Here is a 15,524-nt window from a genome sequence, read left to right as displayed (position 1 = left end):
GAAGTAACAAGTCTTAACAAAAGACAGGATGATGGGAGTCAGGAGGAAGGGCCAAGGATGGTGCCTGAGGGTCTGGCTTGGGAAATGGGGGGAAGGAGGTGCCAAGTTGCACACAGGAGGTCTAGAGGAGGAGCAGTGGGGCACCACAGAAATGAAGAGGTCAGCTTTGGACAGGTTAAGTCGAGGTGCCTTTGGAATGTTGTTAGGATCTAGGCATCTGGAATGAAATCTGTGTTGGAGAGAAGATCCCTGTATGTGTGTGTCTATCTGTCTCTGTCCCTCTTCTCTGTCCTTCTGTATGTGTATCTATAGGAGAATCTGTATGCTGACCATTATGAAATCTCTATCTTCAGCCCAGATCTCTCCAGAACTCTGGCTCCCTTGGAGACCACCCTGGATGTGCCACAGGGACCTACAAAACACAGAACAACAGGCTCAGGACACAGATCAAAAAAGGACAGAGTTGGAGGCAAGATAAAGCAGGGAACAGTTGGTCAGACTGGTCCAGACAACAGTGAAGGTGGCCTGAACTAGGCAAGGGCAGAGGGCAGAGGTGGAGATAAAGTGCGGAGACATTCAGGGAGTGCAGAGCACCAGAGACGGGGGCGAGGTTCTGCTGGAGGGAGGGGGGCTAGAGGAGGAAGGGAGCCAACTCTGGGTAAGGGACGTGGGGGCTGCTGTTCTGCAGTTACCTGTTAATATGACTGAGACATCCCCCCAAAAGGACAGGGGATGGGTCACAAGTGAGTCTTATGAAGGGGGAGAGGGATGCTGTTGACCACAGGGCAGTTGAGTCAGGGTACCTGCCCAAAGATGGCTCAAACCATCAGCCCCCTCTGCCAGATCCCTGCAGGGAGGCTTGAGCTGATCCACTCCCAGCCTCAGTCCCAGGTAGGACCTGCAAGAGAGTGCAAAGGGGACAGGGACAGTTGCCTAGGGCCTTGGACCTATCTGAGGGCCGGAGACCACTCATTGCCCACCAGAGTGGACTCTGAGACCCTGGGAGGGCTGTAGGCCTAGAGATGCCACAAGGGGATCATGTTCCTCCCTTGCTGTAAACCTTTCCATGGCTCTCTACTTCCTCCCAGAGCATATCCAACCCCTCGTCCTGGCTTTCAAGGACCTAGAAGCTCCAGGCCCAGCTAGCTCCACCTTAGGCAGAGAGCCCTGGCTGCCAATCTCATGGTTCCCTCAGTGGGATGACAGCTTCAACGACACCACTGCAGCCTGCAAATCGCCAAACCTTTCTCCTTGCTGCCAGTTCTGCTAGGATTGCTACTTCCTGTGTAGCACCCAGGGCCTGCCCATCTGTGGAGACTCAACTCAAGGAACTCCTCCAGAGGGCTTTCCTGGGGGTCTTCCCTGGAAGCCCAGTGGTTAAGACTCTGAGCTTCCACTGAAGGGGGCATGGGTTTGACCCCTGATCTCTAGTCAGGGAATTAAGATCCCACATGGCATGTAGTACGGTTAAAAAAAGAGGGTGGTGGGGGGTTTCCTGACCTCACAGAGGAATCACTATGCCCCAAACTAATGTCACCCTCCTGTGGCACCTTACTGAGCTAGCGTATGCCTCTGCCTTTTTCTATGACCTGCGAGAGTCTGGGGAGCTGGAACACATTGGGTTCACCCAGCGTACCCCGTGGGGGGTCATGGGTGCAGTGGGACATTCAAGGGTGGCTGCAAAGGTCCTCCCAGCTCTGTGGGTTCAGTCTAGCTCAGTGTGTGTGGCTGGGGAGGACACAGATCATTACCCCCCAAAGTAGGGAGAGCCAGAGAGCTCTTTATTTGGTCAGTGAAGGGCGGGAACACAGAGATCCAGGAGAGGGCAAAGGGACAATCTTCACCCACAGAAAGGGGACAGAGGACTGTGCAGTGCTCCCGGGCCATCTTCCTGCTCATCCTGGCTTGGCACAAGTTAGCCTCGGGACCATCATGTGATGAACCTGAAGCTGTCTCCCCAAATTCCTGGAAAACAGACATCGGTGACACTCCTCTGGGACCTGGGGCACACCAGACTGTCCTGGCTCCTGTGCAGCTCTACTGTGAACTTGTGGGTGTCCTTGGACAAGTCACTTAATGGCTCTGAGCCTCAGTCACCTTATATGTGGATAATGGGAACATCAATGATACCTACCTCAAGGGTTGTGATGAAGTATGAAAAGTTTTAGCATAATACCTGGCCGAAAGTAAATGTGGAATAAATATTAAGTGTTATGATTATAACTATATTATCAAGAGACCTGGGTTGTGGTCCCAGTTCTGCCCCGTTTTCCTCTCTGGACCTGCCTGAGTTTCCATCTATAAAATGGAATGTTGAAAGATTAAAAGAAATAATGGATGTGGCAGAGGCTCCTAAGATGTGTGATCGTCTTTGCCCCTCTGAGGTTCCCCTCCCTGTGGTTGCAGAGGGGTTGCCACCTTCGCTCTGTCAGGTCTTTACTGGGTTCTCTGTCCAGGCAGGATCTGCGGCCACAGGGCCAGCCCATCTCCTCCCCTCTGTCCGTGGGGCAGAATGAGAGGAAAGGGCTGTGGTTGCCCCAGCAGGGACTGTGGTTACACAGGACGAAGGACTTCCTTCCGGACTGCAGGATGCTATCCTGGGAAGGAGCCAGAGATCGTGGGACTGAGGCTGCCGAGGGGAGGGGTTGCTTCCAGGGGAATGTCCAGACCAGGCAGGTTAGGCCAGAGTGGGCCAGTGGAGTGAATCAACTCAGCAGTGACCTCACTTCCAGAGACCTTGGAGGGCCCTATTGAAACACATCTCATCCCCACTCTCCTACCCCAACCCACCACCCCCGGCTCCCAACATCAGAGAGACAACAGAAAGGAACAGAGACATAGCCAAAGGGGTATTACAAGATAGATAGCTAAAGGCAAAGAGCCACCCAAGAGACAACCATGCAGGCTGTTCCCTCCAGCCAGAACATTCTTCCCGGAGTCTGAAATGGCTGCTCTCTCACCCTTCAAGCCTTGATCTACAGTTACCTCCTCAGATAGGACCTCCTGGCCAACCCATCCATTAATGCACCCTTTAGTGAGCCCCTGTTATGAGTCAGGCATTGTTCTAGATCTGTGAACAAGACACAGGTTGTGCCCTCTCCATACAACATAGTACTTGGCCCACTTCATCCTTCTCAAACACAGCACAGTGTTTATCTCTGACTTCTCTTTATTGTTGTTTCCCCATCAGAATGTAAGCTCCATGAGGGAGCCTCAACTATTCTTTTCACCAATTTGAACTCAGTGATTCAGAATATAAATCTGAGACAACCCTCTAAAATAGGCCCTGATAAATACTTGCTGAATAAATGAATGGACACAGAGACTAGGGACAGACAGAAACACAGAGAAACGGAACCATGTTCAGAAGTGATGCAACATTCAGAGATGCCCCCAAATGTGAAGCACACACAGACACACGGGAGAGTGTCCTTCAAGCAGACCAATTCACTTAGGTCATTCAGCTTGGTCACCAAGCCTGGGCCTGGGGTCACTCTTGTCCTGAAACTGACCCAGTTGGTGGCCAAGGGCATGATCTATTCTGGTTTCCACACTCCCTGCGCTGGGCTCAAGTTGGCCTTGTGTTTGAAGAGCCCTCTTTGAAACTCTATTCTACCCCTTTAGTTGTCTTTTGATGAACAGAACTTTTAATAGAGACGAATCTGTCAATCTCCTAAAAAATGTCTGTGGTGGTTTGAAAAGGGCAGGGATGAATAACCCCGCAGAAACCCACGCCCAGCCCGCGGGGCCTTTCTCACTGCGGCTCATTCCCTCTGGGTCCTCGAGTCTGGAAGGCAAGGCGGACTGATCTCGTGTCCGGGCATCACCCTTCCCCACCCCTACCTCCGCCAGGCCCCGCCTATAGGCCCGCCCCTCCGAGGTCGCGCCCTCTTCGGGCCCCGCCCTTCACCGGCTCTCGGGGGTGCCGGGGAGCTAGATCTCCCTTCCTCCTGCCCAGGTATTGGTAGTTAATATTCTGCCACCTGTGCTTCCACCTAGGGAGGAAAAACTGGGCCGCCAGGACGGGGCCAAATCCCACTCGCTCTGGGATTACGCCCACTGCCTTCCGTGGACAGTTGCTTCAGGCCCCGCCCTTAACCACCCAGTTCCGCTCCCTCCTCTCTCTCCCAGGCACAGTCAGGCCAGCCTATCCAACCCCTGACCGACCCTCGGGCCTGAGGATCCGCCCCTTCCACAGACCCCGCCCCCGCTGTAGGCTCCGCCCCTCCCTCCGAGGCCCTCCGCCCCGCCCTCCCGGGGGCCTCCGCCTCCGCCCCGCCCCGCCCCGCGCGCTCACAGGAGGCGCGGGCCCGCGCCGTAGCAGCTGGGCCAGTGCACCTGGGGCACGCCCGCCACCCCAGTGGCCCCCGGCAGCAGTAGCAGGTTGTGCGCGGGCCAGCGCCAGGAGGTGCCCGGGGGGCGGCTGCCCTGCGGGCTCATCCAGTAGTCGCCCAGGCTTCGGCGGGTGGCGGGCGCCAGCAAGACCGGGCTTCGGCAGCCCTAGAAACATAACTCCTAGTCCAGGCAGTAAGGGGGCATGGCCTGGGGGCGCCCGTAGGTGAGACAGGGCAGCGGTCACCCCAGGAGGCGCGGCGCGCTGGAAGGAGGCGGCCGCCTCGGATCAGACGCGTCGGGGCGAGGGTCGGGATCACTCTTGGCCCATGCTGGAGAGGAGGGAGATTGGAGGCCCCTCTCGGGATCTTCCCAAGGACCTGCTCTCCTCCCCCCAAGCTGCCAGACCCGGGGCCTTTATCTCGCCGGCACCCTCCTCTGGACCCCTTCACCAGGACAGAAGAAAATTCACCACCAAGTGGGCAGTCTTGGTGAATAGCATAGTGTCCAGGCCGCCTGGTCCTCTTCGGCCTCTTTTAATACCTTCTGGGACGTGGAGGGGGAGGCCTGAAAGCCCATATTCCCCTCGGGCCCCGCTGTTTTTAGCAGGAGGCCTCAGCTGCCAGAGCGGAGTGGGGCGGCACCAGGCCCTCTGGCGGGGTCTAGTCGGTGGTCTTTCTTCACCAGCCGCTTCATGGGGCGGGGGTTGGTCACCACTGCTGGGGGATTCCCTGAGACGCTAGTCCCACAGGGTCAGGGACAGAAAGACAAGGACAGAGGCAGCAAGAGGGGCCCAGGAAAGGTCAGCTGCTGTTTGGATCAACCCTTCCTTTTATTTCAACCAGGGGCCTCCATCTTCTGCTTACACACCCCTGATGGTGTGCTCAGGAAGACGCCACACCTCAAAAGGCCTCACTGTTTCCAGGCTTCAGAGCTCCCCACCTCTGCCCGCCTGGCCCTTACAGGAGCCTTTCCCTTGCTCCAGGAAACTAAATCAGAGGCAGAAAACTCCTCAGCCAACTCTAGTTCAGAATTCTTATCTGGAAGCCAGGGATGAGTCTGTGGGTCTTCACTAAACTGTCTGCCAAGTTCAAATACACATATATTTCTGGAAGGAATCTAGAAAGGGTCCCTGACACCTGTCCCACCCTCCTGTTCCCCCCAAAAAGTTTGCAGAAAGGGAAACAGATTCAGAAAGGGGCAGCGAAAAGCCAGTTTACTCTGCCTGCCCCTACAAAGGGTGAAACAACTTCCCTGTGCCCTTGTCCTGCTTAGGGCATGGGGTTCAGGGCTCATAGCCCAGACTGGGCCCTGCTCCCCGACCCCCTGGGGAACATGTTGGCCCTGTGCCCTTTCCTACACTGCCAGTTTGGGCTGTTTGCCCCAGTGACTCATACTGGCTGCTGGGAATAGTGGGCAGCTATTCGGAGTCCCCGGAGTCCTGTACAGGCTTGCCACCACCCTCCCCCCAGTTGTGTGGCCATATTTGGGGATTTCACCTTCTCTTTTCTCCCCTTGGGGAATTTCCCTCCTCTCATCCCTTCCTCCTTTCCCTGTCTCCAACCTCTGACTCCCTGATGGCTCTTTCCCAGCAGCAAACAAACAGGCTCTAGTCTTGCCTATCTTTGAAAAAGAAGAAAGCCTTCCTTAGACCCTGGGTCCTTCTCCAGCTCCCCTTCACAGCCAAAATTCTTGAAAGAGTTGTGTGCACATGTTGTTTCTACTTCCCCACCCTGCCCCTGCAATCTGGCTCCCTCCCTCACCATTCCACGGGAACAGCCCCTCAAGGTCACCACTGACCTCCTTGTTGCTAAATCCCAGGGATGCTCATGAGTCATTATCTGACCTGACCCTTTAGCAGTGACCGACTTTGACACAAACACTCTTTCCTATTTGAAATATTTTTGGGCCTTTGTGTTTCTGAACACTGCAGTCTTGACTTATTTACTATCTTACAGGTTGCCGCCATGTGGCAAATTTCTCATCTGTTGCTCACTGCCTAACCATGGGCGTTCTTGGGCCTTGTAGTATGTCCCGGGGATCTTGTCAGTTCCTGTGCCTTTAATGCCCGCCTTTGTCAGAGACTCACTTCTCTCTCTCTCAGCCCAGACCCCTCTTCCCTTCCCCAAGACCTGTCTCCTGGCCCCCTTCTTCTGGATGTTGCACTTCACAGCAGACATGCCCCATACCTGTCCCTCCCATGTTCCCCAGCTTGGCTGTTTCCTCCGTTGCCTGAACTGGAAATCTGGGCTTGGTTCTAGACTCTTCCCTGTCTCTCCATTTTCATAGTCAAGCAGTTACAAAATCCTGTCCTCTCCAGGATGTCTAAAATGCAGTTGCTTTTCTCCATCTCCTCTGCTCACACCTGGTCCAAGGCCCCATCGCCTTTTACCTGGGAGGTTGCAGCTTCCTGAATGATCTCTCTGCTGCTACTTGCCATCTCTTCCAGGGTCTGTTCTTACAGAGCAGCTACGGCTGTCTTTCCAAGACTTGAATGTTTCCCTCTTCACAATGTCATCAGCACCATGTTCATCGTGGCACAGACCAGTCTCAGGGTTGGGGATATTTCCCACCGCCCTGTCCTTGTGTGGGTAACCGCATCTCATTTTAGTTTCAGGGTCAGTTCCTTAGGGAGGCCATTCCAGATCCCCCAACCGCCTCTGCTGTTCCTTCACCTCACCGCGCTCGGCCTCTTCTCTGTGGACCCATCAAGCCATTGTTCAGTAGCCAGTCTAATGACAGACATTCTACCAACTCCTGAGCCCTTCCATTCTTGGCCCCAGGATGTCAGGATGAATACGACACAGCCTCCGCCCTTGGTGAGTCTGTAGTGTAATGAGGTAAATAGGCATTCAACAAGGATCAGGGAAGAAGTGAGTACACAGTGGGACAAGCAGCTGCTCTGGGAGGGAACGGACAGGTGGTCAGAGGAGCCTTCTTTGAGGACTGACAATTGGTGGAGATCTGAGGGGTAAAGGGGGGTGAGGAGGCTATTCCAGGCAGAAGGAACAGCGTGCTGAAAGGTGGAAAGAAGGTTTTGTGAACTCAGGGGTGTCCTCGTGGTTGGGCAAGTGATGTAAAGGAGCCATTGATGAGATTTAAATAGGAGAATTACACGGCTGGGTTGTGGTCTTTATAGAATAATTCAGGGCTGGAGGAATCAAGCAGGGAAGAAAGTACAAGACCATATGACCAGTTAGGAGGAGACTTCCTTGCAGAGGCTGTGGGTTTGATCCCTGGTCAGGGAACCAAGATCCCACAGGCTGCAGAGCAACTGAGCCTCTGTGCCACCAGTAGTGAGCCCAAGTGCCACAACTAGAGAGTCTGTGCCACAAATAGTGAGCCCACGTGCCACAGTGAAAGATCTCACATGACACAGTGAGGATCCCAGGGGCCACAATGAAGACCCAACTCAGTCAAATAAATCAATAAAAAGTATTAAAAAAAAAAAGAAAAAATAGGTTGGGGGGCCGCTGGAGTAATCCAGATGAGTAGCAATTGGAGTCTGATTCAGGGCAATACGGTAGAATTAGAGAATCAACTGTGGGCACCTGGACTGGGGCCTGGGGAAAAAAGAGGGAGTGAGAATGATTCCAGTGTCTTCACCCCAAGGGAGGGTGGGGAGAGGCCCGTGGATCCCTGTGGGGTCCAACCCACTGATCTACCTGGTGTCAGATTGCCTGATGTCTCCCAGTGGCCCTCATCCATGCTTTTTCCTAGAGGAGCAAGTGGAGTGTCAAGAGGTAGATGGCTGCTAAGAAGGCCTAGGAGAAGGAGGCAGATGGGAGGAGGAAAAGGAAGTTGGGTCAGGGTTCGGATGTGATGAGGTTTCAAGGAAAGTGGCATCTGGGGTTTCCTCAGAGTCGGGAAATTCCACTGTCTCTGGATTCACCTCCCCCATTCCTTCTTTAATTAATCAATTAATTTTTACTTTTGGTTGCTCTGGGTCTTTGTTGCTGCATGTGGGTTTTCTCTAGTTGTGGTACGCGGGCTTCTCATTGTGGTGGCTTGTCTTGTGGAGCACAGGCTTTTTGGTGTGTGGGCTTCAGTAGTTGTGTTCAGGCTTAGTTGCTCCGTGGCATGTGGGATCATCCCAAACCAGGGATTGAACCCGCGTCCTCTGCACTGGCAGGTGGATTCTTATCCACTGTCCTGCCAAGGAAATACCCGCCCTCCACTCCCCGCCGCCAGTTCTGAGGTGCTCAAACTCAGGGCCAGTCCTTAGGAATCCTGGAAGCCTTTTAGGGGCTGTGAGTCTATATCTGAAAAGCCACAATGCCCTGACAGGTCCCCAGGGTTCTAGAGAGTCACTAACATCAGTGTGCACTTCCCGTAAACTGGTCTAATGCCCTTCACCTGCATGATCCCCTGCAGTCCTCACATTAACCCTTGGAGGCATGTAGCTTTCTATCCCCATTGTAAATACTAGTCTTCCGGGGTTAAGGGACTTGCTCAAATTTAAACAGCTAAAACCATGCAAAAAGAGGATTTGAACCAAGGTTTGACTGACATCAGAGTCTGTGCTTTTAACTCCTGAGCTATATTAAGCCTGTCGACCCCTTGGTTGATTGGCTCAGTAAAGGGAGGAGGCTTTGTGGGGGATTTGCTTGTGGTTGGGGTGGCTGCCCCCCTCTCATTTCAAGCAATGAGAAAGGGTAGTGCTGACGTCAATTGTTGCCATGGTGATACAGCAACCCTTTCCCTGCCATCTCTATGGTAACCTGAGGGGGGGGTCCATCTGTACTTCGCCCCCTCCTTCTAAAAGAGGGTCCCTTAGGGAGGGACTGGCTAATAAGGTGTTTGAGAGAGAAGTCGGGGAAGGCAGGGATTTGAGGATCCTTCTTTGACTGGGCCCCTCCCCATTCCTCAGGCAGAAAATGAGGCTGGGATGTGGGGGTCCTTGCTTTGGGGTCTGCATGCATGCTAAGTCACTTCAGTCGTGTCTAGCTCTTTGCAACCCCATGGATTGTAGCCCACCAGGATCCTCTGTTCATTGGGATTCTCCAGGCAAGAATACTTAAGTGTGTTGCCATTCCTTTCTCCAGGAGATCTTCCAGACCCAGGGATCGAACTCACGTCTCTTACGTCTCCTGCATTGGTAGATAGGTTCTTTACCACTAGCGCCACCTGGGTAGCTTTGGGGTCTGGGGACAGCTTTATCCTCTAGGGTGAGGTAGGCAGTTCTGCTTTTCCTACCTGGGGACTCCCCTGAAAATGCCCCCTGCTCCCAAGTTCCTTAGCTCCTGAGCAGGACTGATAGGAACTTGACAAAGGGAGGCAAGAGAGATTCCAGATACCCAACCCTTGGGGACATGGCTAGCTGGCTCTCTGCTGCCCCTTGAAGCCAAAGGCAGTGTCCTCTTTTGCTCAGTGCTACCTGTGCCTGAGATTCCTGCCTGGTGCATGACTTTACTGAAACCTTCCACCAGATGTTATTAGCCCCGTTTTACTGATTTAGAAAGAGACTCAGAGAGGCTAAATAATTAGCCCAAGGTTGCACAGCTGGTAAATGACAATCAGGACTCAAATCTAGGACTAGAGTTTAGGCCAGTGGCTTTTCCTGGGGGAAAAAGGAAGAAGCAACAGAGAACATTATGGAAAAGGAAAAGAAAAATAGAGTCAAGTGACCCAGGTTGGAGCCTGGCACTCTGCCTGTCATCTACAGAACAAGTTCAAACACAAGGTCTCCCTGATCCAGCTTCTCTTCTGTTAACTCATTCCTGGGTCCCTTGAATTCTGAGCTCTCCAAGGGGAAGGGACCTGTCACCACCTGGTGTGTCCCAGGTAGGTGTTAGTGAAAGTTGGTTGAACTGAATTCCTTAAACTTCCCTGCCTCCAGGCCTTTGCCCACCGTATTCCTTCCACCTGGAATGCCCTTTCCTCTTGCTCCTGGCCATTCTAGAGCTATCTAGCTCCAGAGTCTGGCCCATTGGCAAGGTGTTTGTCCGTATTTTTTGTTATCCCTCACTAACCAAACATATGAAAGTGCCAGTAAGTTTTTAATTTTCCCTCTTCTTTTTTGGCCACGTCTCACAGTTTGTGAGATCTCAGTTCCCTGACCAGGGATTGAACCAGGGCCATGAGAATGAAATTCCGTTATCCTAACCACTAAGCCACCAGGAAACTCACAGGCAGTAAACCTTTTTTTTTTTTTTTTTTTTTTTTGAAGGAAAGGAGGATTCCAGAAGCCTAGAGAAAGGAAATGAGGGAGATAAGAGAGAAAGGAAGAATGGGAAGAATTCTGCATCTGTGGGCTGGGAAGGTCCATAGAGATCAGCTGGTGCTTTTCTTTTTTTTAAGCTAGTGAGGAAATGGGTCCAGAAGGAAGGGACCTGCCTCCCATCAGGTCATTGCCAGGCCATGTGAGTTTCATGAGAGTTAAGGCTCATGTTTGTCAGTTTCATGGCTGACGTCCTGCACAGGCCTGGCTAGTAGATCTGTATTGACTGAGACAGGCACAAAACCTGAAAGAGAACCCAGCGGCCTGACTCCTGGTCACACTTTCCAAGGCTCCTCATTGCCATGGAGCTGTATCGTTCCCTGGCCCCTATCAAACTCTCTATCCATTTTTTTTCAGGCTTCTTTTCCTCCCAGGGGTGCTTGATCATTGCATAAGCAGTCTCTGCTCCTGAAATGTTTTTTCTCCATCATTACCCGTTATTTTCTAGTCTAGCGATGCTGTCAATCACCTGACTGTGTTTACCTGTGGCTCAGCCTGGTCAACTGTAGTCTTCCATCTCCCTGACAGTGGTAACTGGCCCAAAGAACATGCTTGTGATTTGGGCCAAACATGGGCCAATCACTGCCCTTCCCAGGAATAGATACATCATGTTGGGGGAAGCAGCTCTCCCCTCCTGGGATTTATTTTTAGGTGGTGGTGGGCTGTGTTGTGTAGTATTTGGGATCTTCATTCCCCACTCAGGTATTGAACTTGTGCCCCCTGCAGTGGAAGTGCAGAGCCCTAACCACTGGACTGCCAGGGAGTGCTGACTTCCCAGGACTTCGAAGCTGAGGCAGCCATGTTCCCTGCCCAGAGGAGATAATCAGGGATGTATGTGCGTGCATGCGTGCTCAGTCGCTTCAGTCGTGTCCAACTCTTTGCAACCCTATGGACTGTAGCCTGCCAGGCTCCTCTGTCCATGGGATTCTCCAGGCAAGTAGGTTGCCATGCCCTCCTCCAGGGGATGTTCCTGACCCAGGGATCCAACCTGCATCTCCTGCATTGGCAGGCGGGTTCTTTACCACTAGCACCACCTGGGAAACCCCACGTTGAGTCAAGTGTCCTTAAATCTCAGGGGACAGGAGACTGAGCCTGACCTTTGGGTTACATCTTTTTTTCTGATATTAAAATAATACAGGTTCATTAAAGCAAAATTAGAAGGTGGTAAATACTCATTCAGCTTCCAGGCAGCCCTCCTGTCATGGGCCCCTCCTAGGGATGCATTTTGCTGCCTAAAGTCTGAGGCCACCGAGGAGTGCACAAGCATCAGCAGCCACCTGGGGGGCCCCGGCCAAGGGCCCAAGTGGCTTAAGGCTCAGTTCCCTCACCTGTAAAATAGGAAAAAGAAATCAGTTTTTCAAACGACTTCTTCCCCAGTCTTTCTCTGACCCCACCAGTCCTTAGGAGAAACCAGGGGTCGAGATGGTGGGGGCAGCCCCTAATCCCTCCAACAAAGCCAGAGAGGCTCAGGGTCACAAAACAGAAGGCAGCAAAACCAAACTCCATCTTTGGAGAATTAAATGGGCCCGGGGTAGGTGGCCATTCTCTTTATTCTGAGTTGTCTGTCCATCTCCTCCAGTCTCAAGCTTTTCTGGGCCCCCAGAGTCCAGCACAGTAATGCTGATTTTCCTGGAGAGACAAAGGGGAGTGTCGGGGAGAAGGATGAGGGCAGCGCCCAAGCAGAAGCACGGCCCTGGAGGGCGTCGTGACCAGTGAAAAAAAAAAGGGGAGGGTTTGGTGCCCAGCCAGAAGCAAGCCGACCCGGAGGGAAGGGCGGGCCCCTGGGGGTGGGCCCAAGGGAGGAAGCAGCAGAGGGAAAGGTGATATTGGATGGGGCGGAGCAGCCGGCGGGCCCGAGCCGACGGGATAAGAGAGACACGGTCAGCCGGAGTGGAAAGAACAGTTTATGCTGTGATTTATTAAAATGTGCATCATTCTTTTATTTTAAAATGTGCATCATTGTCTCGTGCTCGGCGCGCGCGCGACCTCAGCGTGGTGGCCCGCAGCGGGCCCCGTCCCCGCCCGGCTCCCGCGGAGCCGCCGTGCGCAGGCGCACTCAGGTGGCGCGGGCCCGGGGGCTCCCGCCCATGGCCAGGTAGACGTCGATGGGCACGTGCAGCAGCGTCAGGCAGTGGCAGCCGGGGCAGCGTCGAAGCGGCCTGCGGAAAGCGGGGTTGCGACAGGGGGCGCTGAGGCGGCGGCCGACCCCATCCTGTAGGGGGCGCATCAGTCCCAGAGGTTCGGCCGTGGGTGCGGGTTGGTCTGGGGACCGAAAGCCGGCAGGGGTGGGGCCGCGGGCGGGGGCGCTGGCCTCACCTGACCGGGTTGTGCTCCGTAGCTACGGGCTCCGGGCTGTCCTGGGACTCGGGGGCGGCGGCAAGGCCAGGGGAGTCTCCGGCCTCAATGGGGAATCTCCGACCCTGCGGGGGCTCCTGGGCACTCATGTCCAGGCCCCGGGGCGCTCTGCGCGGGGAGTGGCGGTCAGGCCGCTCCCGGGCAGCCGGGCGCCCCCTCCCCGCGCCCGCCCCCCGGGCCGTTGCTCACCTGCCGGAGGCCGAGGCCGGTCCCAGGCTGGAAGCAGCTGCCGGAGCCCTGGCCGCGGGAGGACGCTCCGGTCCAGGCGGAGCCGGGCAGGTGTCTGCGGCGCGTCCCGGCCCGGGCGTCGAGGGGGAGGGCTGCATTGTGACCCGGGCCGCGGCGCGCTGACCTCACAGAACCCGTTCCTCCACCCGGAGAACCCCGCGCCGCCCGGGCACTTAGCGCGGCGGCGAGCCGGGAGCTGGAGGGCTCTGGCCATGGGTCGCGCAGACCCCCAGCTGCCCGATGGGGGCGTCCACGGAACAGAGCCTGGCATCCCGGGCCGAGCGCAGACATCGCAGCAACCCCTACAGGCGGGGCTACGACTCACTGCCTGGCGCGGGGGCGGGGCACGGAGGTGACTTAACCCGTGCTGGGTTTTGCGGTGGTACTGAGGGCAGATAGGGGCATTGCCCATTTTGGCCCAGGGTCACACAGCATTTACATCACAATTGGGCCAGAGTTTTAAAATGTCTGACCCTTTCCCTTCCCACCACCCGCGGCTCCTGTGTCCAGACGGAGAATGTTGTAGCGCTGGGGGCTGCTGCGGATGAAGTCCTTGGGGGTAAAAGAAGCGGGCCGAGGGCGATGGTGGAGTAGCGCTGCCTCGCAGAGGCAGCATGAGCTGAGAGGGTGATAGGAAGGAAGGAGGTGCTAGACAGCATGGAGGACTTTCTGCTTTCCAATGGGTACCAGCTGGGCAAGACCATTGGGGAAGGGACCTACTCAAAAGTCAAAGAAGCAGTTTCCAAAAAACACCAAAGAAAAGTGGCAATTAAAATTATAGACAAGATGGGAGGGCCAGAAGGTGAGCTGGGGCCCCTTTGGAGGAAGGGAGGGCTGGCTGAGGTGGGTGGGTGCTTCCTCCAGTCAGAAGAATCAATTCCCTCCTCCCCTTTAGTCTTAAACTAAAGAAAGCAAGAGAGGCTCTGGCTCTGGGGTCAGTCAGTGGGGAACAGAGGAAGTCCAGGAAAATCACACCTTCTCGAAGTCCAAAATGAATGTGGCAGGCGGTGAAGGACCCTCAGAAGCAGAGTCAGAGCCTACTAGGCCTTTCTTATTCTAGGAGGTCAACTGATTGGCCAGGCCATGGCCAGGGCTAGCAGAGGGCAGGAGCTGGTGCAAGGGAGAGAGATGGGGAAAAGACAGGGCTCATGGAAAGAACTGTGGGTCAGGGGGCACAGGTGAGAGGGGCTAGCTTACCATGCTGTGGGCAAATCAGGCCTCATAGTAACTGAGTTCAATAGATTTGTTTAAAAGTTCCCCAAGCACTTTGCTATCCATGGTCTCACAGGCTGCTCACAACAGTCCCTGAGGCTGATGGACTAGTTCCCTTGAATAATACATTAACTACAAAGACAGAAGTGAACACTCTGCAGTGTCCAGGCGGCTTGACACTGAAGGCTGTTAAAGGGAACCAAGGCCCACAACCCAGACATGGTGGGCAGACAGAAGATGGAAGACAGGAGACAGAGGGAGGAGTTAGGCTCTTCTGGACTTGATCCTCCATCTCTTTTGTTTCCTTAGAGTTTATCCAGAGATTCCTGCCTCGGGAGCTCCAGATTGTCCGTACTCTGGACCACAAGAACATCATCCAAGTGTATGAGATGCTGGAGTCTGCCGACGGGAAAATCTACCTGGTGATGGAGCTGGCTGAAGGAGGGGATGTCTTTGACTGTGTGCTGAATGGGGGGCCACTGCCCGAGAGCCGGGCCAAGGCCCTCTTCCGTCAGATGGTCGAGGCCATCCGCTACTGCCATGGCTGTGGCGTGGCCCACCGGGACCTCAAGTGTGAGAACGCCTTGTTGCAGGGCTTCAACCTGAAGCTGACAGACTTTGGCTTTGCCAAGGTGTTGCCCAAATCGCGCCGGGAGCTGAGCCAGACCTTCTGCGGCAGCACCGCCTATGCCGCCCCTGAAGTGCTGCAGGGTATCCCGCACGACAGCAGGAAGGGTGACATCTGGAGCATGGGCGTGGTCCTGCACGTCATGCTCTGTGCCAGCCTGCCTTTTGACGACACAGACATCCCCAAGATGCTGTGGCAGCAGCAGAAGGGGGTGTCCTTCCCCACTCATCTGGGCATCTCGGCCGAATGCCAGGACTTGCTCAAGCGGCTCCTGGAACCAGACATGATTCTCCGGCCTTCAATTGAAGAAGTTAGTTGGCATCCATGGCTAGCAAGCACTTCATAAAAGCAATGGCAAGTCCTCCCCAATAAAGTAGGGGGAGAAAGCAAACCCAAAAACCCGCTTCTAAAATGGTGATATATATATTTTACACTTTAAGTTTACTTATCCTAAACTTACCTACACCCTCCCCAGCCTTACTTCTTTCCCTTTAAAGATCTTCATGGAACCAGAGGGCCTCATTCAGACTTCCCTTTTATTATGGCTGA

The 15,524-nt window shown here is 54.5% G+C and overlaps 2 protein-coding genes across 3 annotated transcripts; one reads left to right on the top strand and one right to left on the bottom strand.

The window, feature by feature from the left end:
- The first annotated feature begins 6,561 nt into the window (after positions 1 to 6,561).
- Positions 6,562 to 15,374, top strand: TSSK3 (testis specific serine kinase 3). Of its 2 annotated transcripts, none has more exons than XR_006548996.2 (2): positions 6,562 to 7,151; positions 14,657 to 14,789. XR_006548996.2 is itself a non-coding variant. In XM_006054640.4 (2 exons), the coding sequence occupies exons 1-2, from the start codon at positions 13,793 to 13,795 to the stop codon at positions 15,319 to 15,321; spliced, it is 810 nt and encodes a 269-aa protein (XP_006054702.1). In that variant the 3' UTR covers positions 15,322 to 15,374. The 2 variants fall into 2 exon arrangements, 1 of the variants encoding a protein (XP_006054702.1); XM_006054640.4 differs by lacking the exon at positions 6,562 to 7,151 and adding an exon at positions 13,793 to 13,937 and having other exon boundaries at positions 14,657 to 15,374.
- FAM229A (family with sequence similarity 229 member A) lies at positions 12,444 to 13,560 on the bottom strand. The gene is made up of 3 exons (XM_006054642.4): positions 13,097 to 13,560; positions 12,869 to 13,015; positions 12,444 to 12,711 (listed from the first exon to the last, which is right to left on the bottom strand). Exons 1-3 carry the CDS (start codon positions 13,231 to 13,233, stop codon positions 12,609 to 12,611), a joined length of 387 nt encoding a protein of 128 aa, XP_006054704.1. The 5' UTR covers positions 13,234 to 13,560; the 3' UTR covers positions 12,444 to 12,608.
- Positions 15,375 to 15,524: the final 150 nt, after the last annotated feature.

Source organism: Bubalus bubalis, chromosome 2 (assembly GCF_019923935.1).
Source record: "Bubalus bubalis isolate 160015118507 breed Murrah chromosome 2, NDDB_SH_1, whole genome shotgun sequence".
In the NCBI taxonomy this organism is placed as follows: domain Eukaryota; kingdom Metazoa; phylum Chordata; class Mammalia; order Artiodactyla; family Bovidae; genus Bubalus; species Bubalus bubalis.
This window is presented reverse-complemented; position numbering and strand designations above follow the sequence as displayed.

Coding starts and splice junctions, on each gene's coding strand:
- FAM229A (XM_006054642.4), bottom strand. CDS start 13,233: ATGCAGCCCTCCCCCTCGACGCCCGGGCCGGGACGCGCCGCAGACACC. Junction 13,016..13,096: donor CCGGCCTCGGCCTCCGGCAG/GTGAGCAACGGC, acceptor CTCCCCGCGCAG/AGCGCCCCGGGGCCTGGACA. Junction 12,712..12,868: donor ACGGAGCACAACCCGGTCAG/GTGAGGCCAGCG, acceptor CGCTTTCCGCAG/GCCGCTTCGACGCTGCCCCG.
- TSSK3 (XM_006054640.4), top strand. CDS start 13,793: ATGGAGGACTTTCTGCTTTCCAATGGGTACCAGCTGGGCAAGACCATT. Junction 13,938..14,656: donor CAAGATGGGAGGGCCAGAAG/GTGAGCTGGGGC, acceptor TTGTTTCCTTAG/AGTTTATCCAGAGATTCCTG.